Source organism: Tetrao urogallus (genome assembly GCF_951394365.1).
Source record: "Tetrao urogallus genome assembly, chromosome: 4".
In the NCBI taxonomy this organism is placed as follows: Eukaryota; Metazoa; Chordata; class Aves; order Galliformes; family Phasianidae; genus Tetrao; species Tetrao urogallus.
In genome coordinates, this window is record NC_136817.1 from 33,917,638 (window position 1) to 33,930,818 (window position 13,181).

The window sequence follows — 13,181 nt, forward strand, 5'->3', positions numbered from 1 at the left end:
CGAGTTCACAAAGATACATTAATTTAGGGAATCCCTCCAAAGCCGGAAGTATTACTTGGAAACTTAAAACTTGGAAGTTTTAAGAAAAGAAGTACAGAAATCTTGCATGCAGATGACATGAACTCTCTTCCTCCTCCCCACGTCAATTCACAGTTTCGTGCATCTTATACAAGAACTACACAGAATCAACTGGCTCTTCAGCTTGGCTAGACGAGATTGCAAAAAATGTTGAGGATTAGCTACAGACCGTTGTACTTCATTTTCACAGGCATAAAAAAACCAAACATTTTTTAGAGTATGTTATTCAACTTGGGAACATAATCAAATCTGTACCATGAGAAAATGTTTCTGCAGGTGCACCTTTCTCTCTGACACAAAAAGGCCAGACACATCCAATATGAAGCAGTACGAATATGTATGCAGATGAGAGCTGCACATTCCTGTATTCCCACACTATCCCACAAACTGAGAAAATCTCTAATTATTATTTTTGTTTTGTAATGATACCCCATAAATAATGAATGCAAATAATCGTTACGAATAATATTTTCAAAAATGCATTTTCAAAACAGACAAGGCAGAAGTAACAAAGTATAGAATTTTTATCATTTCTCAAAATTACTGATTTCTGTTGGTTCCATGGGACTCAAAGATATCAGAACTTCTGCTTAAAGAAGTTTTATTTACTATCATAGCAGACATCAGTATCTCAAAATGGGCACTTGAAAGTATCTTTTTATTTTTAGAAACCATACTTGCTAGCATAGTCTGTTTCAAAGATAGTGATTGAAATCACTTATTCTGAAAGTTAGAACCTTACCTGAACCCGTACATAAACCACCACATCTACAGGGAAGGACGAATATGCTGACGTCGATGATGATACTAATGATGTTGTGGACTCTTCTAATTGGTCTTGTATATCAAATTGTCCCATGTCTTCATCTTGTGAGCTAACAGCTTTTAAGAAGAACAAGAACTCATTAGAAAGTGGAATTTAAAGAAGATGCAGGTCAGTGCCACCAGAAGACAAAAAAAGAAAAGCATACTAGAATACAAAGATGCAATTTACCTGTGTAATTCCTTTCAATTGGTGTAATTGGAATGGTTTCAAGAGCTTTCTCTAGGAAATCCAGTAAGCATGGGCTAATGACCATTTCCTCTGGTAGTGACTGAAGTGCAACCCATGCATACAGTTTAGCAGTTTTCACTCCACCACTTCCTTTTCCTTTGGCTGCAACATTTAAAAGATAAATTTGTCTAATAACAACACCATAACAATACCATTGAACACCATTCAACTGTAATTAGTAAGTATAAAATAATTCACAACTAACAGCTGCATGCCCTAATTTTCTGTAACGGTATCTGAAAAGGCATACATCTCATCATTTAGAAAAATATAAACCATAAATGTTGTGCTAAGAAAAGTATGTTATTTAGTTTGGCATGGTTGATTGTAGTTGCATTGTGCTTGCTTCTCACAAAGCACTATTACATCATCTTCATAACTTTGCTTTTTTTTTTTTTTTATTAAAAAAAAACAAATTAGCCACACAATGCTTCTCTTAACCGGAAATAACTGAAAATGATGAGGAGTTGGAAAAGTGAAAGAGATTGGGAAGAATATCAGCTAAGACAAAAAAAACAAACCAACAATAATTAGACAATAAAAAAAAACACAACAAATTAAAACTGTAAATGGCATGTCCTACTATGTTAATACAAAGAATAACTGAAGATTTAAAAGAGCGTTTTTAAAAGCCTGGAGATAGAAAATGAATAGTAAAATGTAAATGGAAAAAATGTTGTCTTCTAATTTTTGTAAAAACTTGGATCCATGCTCATCATGAGAATAGCTATTCTGTCCAGTCCCTCTAACTACTTAGATTGTTCTTTCTTGCTCTAATGGTAGACCACAGACAGTAGGAGAAGGGGTTTCCATTCAATGTGAAAATTAATAATAATAAATAATACTCTTGAGAATCTGCTTTATTAGGGGATTGCACTAGACGGTCTCCAGAGCTCCCTTTCCAATCTCTATGATTCTGTGATAACATGTTAAAACAAATCAAAACTAATAAATATTTATAAAAATGTAATATAGAGAGAAGCAAGCGAATTGCAACTTCTATTGGGCCCTTCTGGACAACATTCATACATCTTTGTACAGGCGTGATGTCCAGAAGTCCTCCCAGATGTAGAGGTCACAGATGTAAGAACAACATGATTCAGTAATTGGACATAATATGGTAGAAATTAAAATGCAAAGACTGGAAAGAGAATTGGTAAATAAAAAACAAAACTGAAGAAAAGCAATATAAAGGAAGACTGTACAAAATACTGTCATCATAAAGAAAATGCACGTTTACAAGAGTAAGAGCTAATGGCTGAACAGCATAGGTAACTGAAAAAGGTAATACATTTTCATGTTCTCTCTCAGCATCTCAGCTGCTCTTACATTAAGCAAACAACTCTCTTCAGCTATTAATTTTTCCTACTCAACAGATTTTTACCAAGTCTTTGTTTCCTTTTTAAACTGATGTTCAAATGCTGAAGGAGAGAACAGTAAATGTCTCAGAAGTTGGAGGTGCAATCTACATACCTCTAGATCTGGCATGATTTTGCAATGGGCTCCTGCCTGAGAATATGAATCATTTGAGATAAGACAACCTAAGTTAGGTTCTTCCAAATCATGGCTATTTAAGGGACTGCAACAGCTGAAAACATTGGTATTTTCATTAATACAAATACTACTTTCTGGAACTGGGTATTCCACGTAATACTGACAGCACTTTAAATTCCAGAAAGCAGTATTTACACATTGCTTGCTTGGCAAAAAATACTGGAAAGTTTCAAGAATTCTTCAAATGGTGTAATGTATGGAAGCAGGGATTCATCTGAGATATATAAAATTATTACAAAGAACAAAGTAATCAGCACTCACTTTTTAGGTAGATATGTAAGTTTTGCTTTCCAGTACTAAGCTTCAGTTTGTTAAAAGAAAACTGGGAGAAAGCAGTCATAGCCTATCACTGTGATATGGCGTCTATGGCAAATATTACTGAGACTGGTTTGTCAACAAATTTCTAAAAATTCAGCTTTATGAACCACATTCAGGTATCTGCAGATAAAGTCAAGATTTGATAAATATAATTTTTCAACTAATAAGCAGGCAGATCTAAAGCTGGTAGATTAAATGAAGGAAAAAATATATCCATGATAGTTTTAGAAGGTTCTTGTCTATAAGTACCTGATGGAATGGGTGGGGGTTGGGGAGGAAGTAAGGTGTTAGTCTTGCTGTGGATAGTGCTAGATAAAAGAGATGTGGCAGTATCTTTCATACCATACAATTTGGACTCTTTGGAAAGGGTTCTTGGCAAAGATGATCCTCGAGAAGTATTTGGCGATTCAGTCTTTAAAGTCTTAGAGTTGTAGTGTAACTGAAAGAAAAAAAGATTAATTTGCTTCATAAAATTGGCTCAATTTCTGTACAGAAGTTTTGTGTCAGTCCTTCCATTCTGATTTTTTTAATGTAGTATTTACAAAAGTCGTAAGACACGTTACATTCCAATTTGCATTCTACAGATACAGCCAATGCATAGAAAGATCTGAAATCTTTGTCCAAACGAACAAACTCACACATGTAAATTATAAAACAAAACAGAGAAGTTATGAAACAAAACAGAGAAAATTAACTATTTAAAAATAATTAACTGTTCAAAAATAATGCCTAATGCTTGCTCATCTTCTCTGTAACACCTTCTAATTCCTGTGTCACCAGCTATTTCTTCCTGCCCACGCAGCTTTTTTCTGCATTACTGCATGGTGAAAATATTTAACTATTAGATATCTGCATTTATAAAACTGCATTTAAAAAAAATTCAGAGCATTCCAACGTAATATATGTGAAATAATACACTACCAATGAAAGTACAGAGTATAACAAAAGCTGTAGATAACATATATTAATTTCTAACTTCAGACTAAAAGCCACAGGCAGGACCTGAAGTGTAACTTATCTCTGAAGATAGCCTGGAATACAAAGCACTGGAGAAACATACAAAGCATCGCCACATGAAGACTAGAAAAAACAGGCTACTTCAACTGAAGAGCATTTGATTCATACATTTAAAAGGACATACAGTAGGAATTCCTTGTCACAGAAAAAAATATCAAGAAAAATGTCCAATTTCAGTTTTCAGTATAGTATTACAGCAATATCTACACAACTGAAAAGATTTCCATGAGGTGCTATGCATATATAAACTCGCTTATAACACAAAAACAGATGTGCTTTGAAATCATATTTGAGCAGAGAAAAAGAGTATTTTCATGCTTAGTTATACATTGCTCTTACCTTTACATCTACCCCAGGAATATAAAAAACTGTTGTTTCCACTTCACTAGATTTTGTTTGTAGAGATGATGGCACTTTCTTGCCAGCTAGTAAGTGACTGGTAGATGCATAATTCGTCTGGAATTTCTTCTTTTTCGAAGGAGACTCTCGATCCAAGCTTCTGGAACTCCGATCATAACTCCTAAAATAAATATACTGCATGCTATCATACAAACTTAATACTTTCATTAAACAGAATGTATTTTCTGATTAAAAAAAAAAAAGAACAGATATCAAAAGCAAATGTGTAGCATCAATTATATAAGGAAGCCTATCAACATCTGCTTCCTTCTTTAATTTCTGTGATCTCTACTCTTCTGTCTGCCCGCTCTTTTTACCGTTTTTATTATACAATTATTTCAAGCAATACAATCTACAAAATTGTTAAAATGGAGAAAATTTTCAAATAAATTAGAGAAAAGACATCCAATGCTCTTTACACTTATCGTTAACTTCACCTATAATACCCAGCATTATCTAAGAACAGCTCTTGATGTAGAGGGCATGCTTACCAATTCTACATTTCTGCTGTAAAACCTGTCTTCATATAAATTCATAAGAGATTATTTTTCCTTGTGTACCGTAGGAAAAAAAATGTTGTGGGAGGAAAAACACCAACCTGCTTTCTAATTGCTAACCTCTGATGCATACCTCTCAGTGAAAAAAATAATTTCTCAGTTGGCTCTATTTCTCAGAATTAAAACACATAAATTAATTTCTTAATACCATGTTGTTATGAGTTAATTATGCCGACAAGTAACGAATTTCTTAAAATTCATGATACTGCTAATATCCTGCCGAAGTTAATATCCTATGAAAGAAATGTAATGCTGCCACTCAATACTCAGCCATATACAAATGAAAAGTAGCAGGAAAATTTAAAATCATGAAGATCAGAAGCAAAGCTCCCACATCAGTTTAGATGGTAAAACAAATAATCCACTTAACTAAGCAAAGCAACATGAGAATGTTAATATGCTTTTACACTCAGGAAACAATAGCAGCATGCAGAATAATAAGGAAATACTACAGTAGTCCAGCATTAGTCAAATCATTGGGTTGATTTGTTAAGTTGTCATGGTATTTCTTTGAAGGCAGAAATAAAAAAGAATCCATGCATTTTGAAATCCTACAGAAGATAAAATATGATTTAAAAAGAAATAAAATAATAAACAGAAGAGAGGCATATGCTGACTTTGTTCTCCATAAAGCAATTGCATAACACATCTCTTACCTTCTTAAACTAATGTCATCGTGTTCTTGCTGAAGTGTTGTGGGGTGCAGTACACATTTTCCACAATCGATTTCAACCCTGATATCAAGTTCAAAGTCAATATTTCTCTCAGTGGTTGTACCAGTCATACTTCTGTTTGTAGGTGTTGTTGGCCAGCGCTCAGTGAAGAGTTGGTGGACAGCAGCAAAGCCTGTTGCTTTCTTGCGAGATGTACTCCTGCACCAACATAATAATAGGTTAGATAATTGCACAGCATTTAATTGAACAGACGGTAGGAGAGATTCTTAGACATTAATAAATCCACTCTGTGGATGTATATAATCCTGGAAAAGACAAAGTTATGCCAAATTTTAACATCTGTCATCTGTTCCCACTAAAACCTATGCTGTGCCTCAAAACATCTCACTTTAGATTTTATTCTGTTCTCAGCCCTGAAATTTCTAAGAGCTACATCTTTATAAAAAGCAGCTACCTTTTCTGTTCAGAACTCCTCCTTCCCTAACGATGACCTTTTCATGAACACAATTCCTGACTCTTCCACATAAATGCTTAAGGAGAAATTCAATCTTTCACCAGTAACAGATTTTCACAGAATCACCGAATGTCCCAAGTTGGAAGGGACCTACAAGGATCATCCAGACTCCATGCAGGATCACCCAAATTCAAAACCACTGTCTGAATGCTACTTGAACTCTGGCAGGGTTGAGGCCATGACCACTGCCCTGGGGAGCCTGTTCTATGCCCACAACCCTCTGGTGAAGAACCTTTGCCCTGGGCCCTGTTGCTGTCACCAGAAAGCAGAAGTCAGTGCTGCCCCTCCACTCCCTGTGAGGCCGCCATGAGGCCTCCCCTTAGCCACTCGCATGTCTTGTCCTTCCCCATCTTCATAGCTTCTCTTTGGACGCTCTCTAATAGTTTTCTATCCTCCTCATATTCTATTTCTCCAAAACAATATTTGTAGACTTAAAATCAATATTTCAAATGCACTTTCTTTATTTTTGTCTTGTTTCTTGGGACTATTACTTACGGTGGTTTCCTATAAAAATACGTTCGCTCTCGTTCGTGATCATCTTCCTTCTCGGAGTCTTCACTGCTTGATGATAAGCTGTCGTCCCGACGTCCTTCTTCAGGCTGGAAGGGAATGCCAGGTGAGAAGACTGCTGGAGTTTTAGGTGAACCAAATACTGAGCATGAGCCTTCACTAGGAGATGAGTAATGGGAGGGACCATCAATAATTACAGACAAAAGGTCCATTTCTGTCTCCTCTGGAAACTGATTGTAAAAAGAAAAAAATACATATTAAATAGATAGATATATTTCAATCAAGAATCATTAGATAGCTCTGGAAAAAAAAGATCAAGAGTGTTATGAGAAACTTGCAGTCCCAAGCTCTTCATAATACAGCCATATGAGGTACAGAAATCACAAGGTGGATTATGAAAAAGAAAGAAGTGAAAGGTTGGTATGGAGACACTTGCCATTACCTGTTGATTGAGCTCAATCTGTTAGCTAAAGATTTATCATGCTCTGATCAATTAATTCAATCAGAAGGAACGGAAATATTTCATACAAGTTTTAAAATATTTTGAGAGAAAAGAGCAAAAGCAAAAATCGTCATGAACCTTGTAAAGGGGTGAAGTAGCCAGAAGCATTAATGAGGTGTGCATGCAGAATGCTAACACAGAATGTACAGTCTTGTTTTGCAATTCTAGGCTGAGACCTCGGACAACATGTTGGACAAGCGACTAAACATGAAATAAACTCCAGGCTGCATTTCTGAAAAGGGCCACTGATTTCTCCCATACAGCACACTGCAAGAACTGCAAACTACAACGAGATCTGTGCTGAAATTAAGAACTGGCATCATAAGAATGCAGGGGGATGGAGTGGGAGGAACGTTCAAAAACTAAGAGTTTGAAGTATGTGATAAAATTTTGCTACACCAACAAAACCTAACTGGGCTTTTGTATATATACACACATACATGTATGTACATATTTTGTATTTTATATAGCCTACTGCTTTTATGAAACAGAAAAAAAACAAAGGCAAGATAATGAAGATATTTAAATGTACAAAACATATTTTTGTTTCATTTCCCCCTCAGAAATAAGGATTTATTCCCAGAAGGGTGAGGTGAGTTGGAAAGTAGAAAGGGTATGTTACTATAACTAGATTTGACTTTTTTTTTTTGTGCATGGTGGTGTGTGTATGTTTATTTAAAATAAATAATTTAAAAGACTAAAACAAACTAACCAAATCTTTGCTATTACCCTTCAACATGTTTACTTCTTTTTTTTTAAAGCATTTTTTAAAAATTGCCTGCGTACTAGGTTTTGAAAGATACGTTTGTTCAAAAACATCTCTCTGCATTAAATATAGGATTTTCAACAGGAAGAATAAGCAGACATCCTCCTATCCAGCAATTACTTCATACTGATGTTGACACCTATAATCTTGGAACAAAACATAACAGATGAGGACAACTGCACACACTGATGTCCTCTTCTTAAAGCACATTCTTAAATCCAAAGTTAGGTCACTTCACACCAGCCTTGATCAGACTTCACAAGGATATGAACAAACTTCCAGTAAATAATTTTTAAAAGGCTACTTAAAACTTAGTTTTAGGACTACAGAAAAACATACCTGGGGAGTTCATTAACAGTTTATCACATTCTTCAGTTTACTTTACATATTCCAATTTAAATATTTTTAGGTTTTACATACATTCTGTTTAGCTGCATGCTAAAGAGATGGAATAGTGAAAAGCAGCTCCCTGAGAGAAGAATTAGTTATCTGGCAAAGACTGTTTCTTCTGAGAAATACCTGAAAATACCCTTCCCCTGGACAGCTGGATTGTTGTGCAATCCCCAAAACCGTTTTATTCAACTTAATTAGAAATGAAAAAGAAAAATTAAAATTAAAACAATTACAGTAACCTCAACTTGAAAAAAACAACAGGAACATTTTTAAAACGACAAAACACAATGACTAAAAAAAAAACACAAACACAAACCAGTTTCAAACACACAAAATGATAGATCCATAGGGCTACAGCAAACTTACTAATGTCCATTTCTAAAAGTCTAATGGTGTATACAGACAAGATGATGTTTGTGATTTTTGCACACATCAAAAGAACTATATTATTGAGCCTAAAAAAAAAAAAAAAAAAAAAAAGAAAACAACACACCAAAATAATTCTAATAAATTCTAAAACCTCAATTAATTTCTATGTTAGGAACTCAAAAAATATCTATCTTATGTCAGAACAAACCTGTGTTCCAAACATCAATAATTTGAGTTACACAAATGAAACCTGTCAGCAACTCAGGTCTGCCTAGGCAAACCCATCTTGTGAACTTGTGACCAAATGGTATGGGACATAAGATGCTAAAGAATATAAAGTAATTCTTACAGAATCCTGTATGTTGAAAGTTACTCTTGGCCCAGGAGATGCAGCATCTAACCGGATATCTGGGAGATCTTCACTGTCTCCTAGTCGAGAACTATAAACAAAAACACCACATAACAACTTATTTAGTTTTATTACATGATTTTGTGTTCATACAAATATTTAACTACACAAATAGAATTTAATACATACGTGCAGTCAGTACTTAAGATTTTGATACGTATGCAAGTATTGGATCGTAACAGGGGCACTTAGAGTACACGGAAAGGAAAATCAAGGGGAGAAGAGAAGGAAGTTGCACATTACTCATCCAGTAGTCTATCACTAAACATTATTTGCTTTATTTATTTAAATTCTTCTACCTTAAGCCAACATGCAGCCCTTTTCAGAAGCAGATGACTGAGAGACAATTAGAAATCAAAACAATTTACACTATGCCTATTATCCTTTTATGCAAGTTTCTTGTATGTCTTAAAAGCAGGATTCTATAAAAATCCTGGAGTTTTTGTGTGTGTAAGAAAAAAATTTCTCACTTGACATGCTACTAGGTCTACCAAAAACAGAAGTTTGATAAAAGACAAAAAATTACTTTTTGGCATAGATATGTCCATCTTCCAAAATGATTATGAAAGCATGTGTGAAGCAAAAGTGCGTCACTGAATTTGTCCACAGGGATAAAACAGTACCCTAATGACATTCATCTATGCCTGCTGAGTGTTTACAGAGACCAAGCAGTAGATATGAGCACAGTGAGTGGATCACCTCCTCTGATGCAGACTGTTACAAGCATGGTATGCAGGCTTATGTTCATTGCTGGTAAAAATGCATAGCTAATGATGGTGTGCTGAAAAAAAAAGTGTTTTGTAGCTGAGCTTTTGCTCTAACAAACGGTGTTACTGTGCTCTTTGTATCAGCTGTAATTTCTGTGGAAATAATTAGGAGGCATTACTTTTGGAGCAACTTTTGCAGATGTAGCCCTAGGCTACTCCTTTTCACTCAGTGAGGCCCAAGCAAGCCACATGAGATACCCATGGTTTACGGAGACCAGGCAATGGATGCGAGCACAGTGAAGAGGTGGGTGGTGCACTTCAGGAGACGCGATGTAAAAGACACACCATGTTCTGGATAGCCACGCACATCTGTCATACCACTAAATGAAGAGTGTCTTAGTCAGCTCACCTACACAAATTGGGATAACGACCAAGGAACTGTGTATGGAGCTAAGTATTGGCTTGAATACAATGCAAATGATAGTGGCAACATTGGAGTACAGTGAAGTTTGCACTAGGTCGTTCCCACGAATGCTAACACGGGAACAGAAAGAATACTATATTTAAGTTTGTCAGGGCTTAATGAACCAATACAAGCCTGAATGTGACAGTTTCCTTGATCACATCATTACAGATGACAAGACATGGTGTCAGCACTATGAGTCAGAGTCAAAACAGCAGTCCATGGAGTGGCAACGTGATTTCCTAACTGAAGAAAAAGTTTTGATGCATCCCTCAGCAGGTAAAGCGATGTACACTGACTTTTGGGATAGGAAAGAGGTGATCCTTCCAGATTTCCCAGAATCCAGACAAACCATCAACACTGACTGCTACATTGCAACACTGACTAAACTTAAGTCTCAAACTTCCAGAGTCAGGCCAGAGAAGAAGACAACCTTTCTCTTGAAACACATGAATGCCAGGCCCCATACAAGTTTGAAGACCATGGAGCACATTGTCAGTCTTGGCTGGACTGTCCTACCACATCCACCCTACCGTCTGCAGTTGCGCCTTCTGACTTCCATCTGTTTGGGCCAATGAAAGATGGACTGCATGGGCAAAATCTGATGCCATCATAGCAACTGTTGAACAGTGGGGTCACCTCCACTGGTGCACTTTTTTTTTTTTTTTTCTTCTTTAATGAGTGCAGTATGCAGGCTCTAATGCATAGTTAATGATAGTGACTGTGTTGAAAAGTAGTGCTTTGGAGCTGAGAATTTGCTCTATCAAATAGTGTTACTGTGCTTTTTGTAGCTGTTAAATAAATAGTGGGCATTACTTAGATGTCTAAGAAGAAGCGTAACAGCCCAAGTCCAGTGTTTCCTTCTTTACATATGCTGTTGTTACCATCACCATTTACCTTGTTCTGTCCATTCTCTTCAGAGGTGGTCTTCCTGATGCTGAAATACTCTTTGATCGGCTGTAGCTAGGTTTGTAGCTGAGACCCCATTTGTCTTTCAAGGAAGCAGCCTAAACCAAAAAGAATATTTAAATACAACACTGAGGCTATAGAGAGAAAGAAACTTAGGAAAGCTGAAGTCTTGCTTCAAACAGATAAGCCGGTAAAAAAAATGATACTTATGTACTACAGGAATGAAAATGCATCTCTTTATCAGCATTTGCCAGCACCTTCATCTTTACCTCTGGATAAACATTCACACTTGCTGGAATTTGTAGTGTCCTGTTGCTAAAAGCTAATAATCCAAACACTCTGAAACATATCCTTCCTACATTTCACTATTACAACAGAGGAAAATGAGCTAGAAGACAGAGCTGCACACAATAGTAATATTTTACTTCCTCATGAATGAAGCATTGTACTTGAAGCTCATGCACTAGTGCACACTGAAAATAACGTTTTGTCAGTTTTATTATCAGGTTCTGGGATAACAGCCATATGCTTATGGATTAGCTGCAAGACTTGTGTGTGTGTGTGTGTGTGTCCAGTTTCTTCTGCTCTCTCTTTAGTAGCTTGTTTTTATTTTTACTTCAGTTACTTTTGGAAACACGCAGTTTATGTATACAGAGAACAAAATTATAGAGAATACATATGACAAATGTAAAGAAATACAGTGGGTATCTATTGCTCGCCCAGGCAGTTAACATGCTGGCATCTGGCATTCTTCAGTCCAGTTAAGAATCATTATAAAATCCTCCACAAAGAATGAACTACATCCTCATACACACATTTTCTGACACGTATTTCTGATCTTGTGAATGTGAAAATAAATACATCTACATTATAGCATCTACGAAATTTCAGTTTTTCTATCACTGTTATTATAACTAAGGGGTTACCTAAACCACTTGATATTCTTAGTCTTTCTTATTCTGTACCTTCCTTTTCTTAAAAAAAAAAAAAGCATTTTCACTGTTTTAACTAACAACCAGAAAAGAAATACACCATGCAAGTGCAACCATGTTTAAAAGTAACTTGATACTGCTCACCCTCATACTGGATCGACGTAGCTTTTTTCGAACATCTCGGCGGATATCATTCACAGCCACCGACTCCAGTTGCTGATAGCGCTGAATTTCTTGATTTATAGTTCCTTCACTCGCACCTAATTTTCTGGAGATAAATTACAGCTGAGTTATCTTAGAAAGAGATAGCACTATTTCCACTGTCTCAAAAGCAGTGTTGCACTGATGTTCTGCTTTTACTGAAAAAAAAAAAATGGGATATTCCCCAGGAGTTTTATGAGCACCAAATATAGCTTCAGAAGATTTATCCTTTTTTCATATTGCAACTTCTAGGTGGGTGTTTTTTCCTTAAAGAGGACTCTTTGATTTTAAGGTTTTAGAGTCCAAATCTACTAGCAAAGCACATAGAGAACGCAGAACAAACTAGTATGCAAGAAGACACCAAACAACAGTATTAACACAGGGCTAACTCATGTAGAGAATACACATCACTAAATAACTTAAACAACTCCTTAAAGTACCTGCTATTTTGAAAGAATCATAGTGTACTCTACTTCTTGTACAGTGAGAATAGACCCAAAGCATATTTTGATTGTGGAACCCACATTAAAGAATATTTAGCTTAAAATCCAAAGTTCAGATACAATTGGCCTGTTAACACTGACAGTAATTTTATTCCAATACAAGTGTCTCCACTCTGTTATTAACACCTAATCACCAACCTCTATATTCCTCTCCATGACTGATGCATAAATAACTCTTAGTCTACTGTAGGTGAGGGAAAAAAAAAAGCAAAACCAAAAGTCCAACAAACCATATTTGTGAAAAAATAATAAAGTTCAAAGATGAAATTTCTGAAATTTTAAACCATTCTTTCAATGTTCTGTGAAGTTCATCATGTGAGATTTATTTTAAAATACCACGTACAAGATGCAA

At 35.7% G+C, this 13,181-nt stretch overlaps 1 protein-coding gene across 1 annotated transcript in view; it reads right to left on the reverse strand.

The window, feature by feature from the left end:
- BLTP1 (bridge-like lipid transfer protein family member 1) overlaps nucleotides 1-13,181 on the reverse strand; it is a gene marked incomplete at both ends in the record, with an annotated part of 100,945 nt that overhangs the window by 10,958 nt on the left and 76,806 nt on the right. Inside the window, 10 exons of the mRNA XM_079534613.1 lie at nucleotides 821-960; nucleotides 1,073-1,234; nucleotides 3,254-3,443; nucleotides 4,361-4,541; nucleotides 5,634-5,849; nucleotides 6,661-6,905; nucleotides 8,463-8,525; nucleotides 9,055-9,145; nucleotides 11,182-11,291; nucleotides 12,270-12,393. Of these exons, the coding sequence (XP_079390739.1) occupies nucleotides 821-960; nucleotides 1,073-1,234; nucleotides 3,254-3,443; nucleotides 4,361-4,541; nucleotides 5,634-5,849; nucleotides 6,661-6,905; nucleotides 8,463-8,525; nucleotides 9,055-9,145; nucleotides 11,182-11,291; nucleotides 12,270-12,393 (1,522 nt within the window). The remainder of the gene's footprint in view (nucleotides 1-820; nucleotides 961-1,072; nucleotides 1,235-3,253; nucleotides 3,444-4,360; nucleotides 4,542-5,633; nucleotides 5,850-6,660; nucleotides 6,906-8,462; nucleotides 8,526-9,054; nucleotides 9,146-11,181; nucleotides 11,292-12,269; nucleotides 12,394-13,181) is intronic.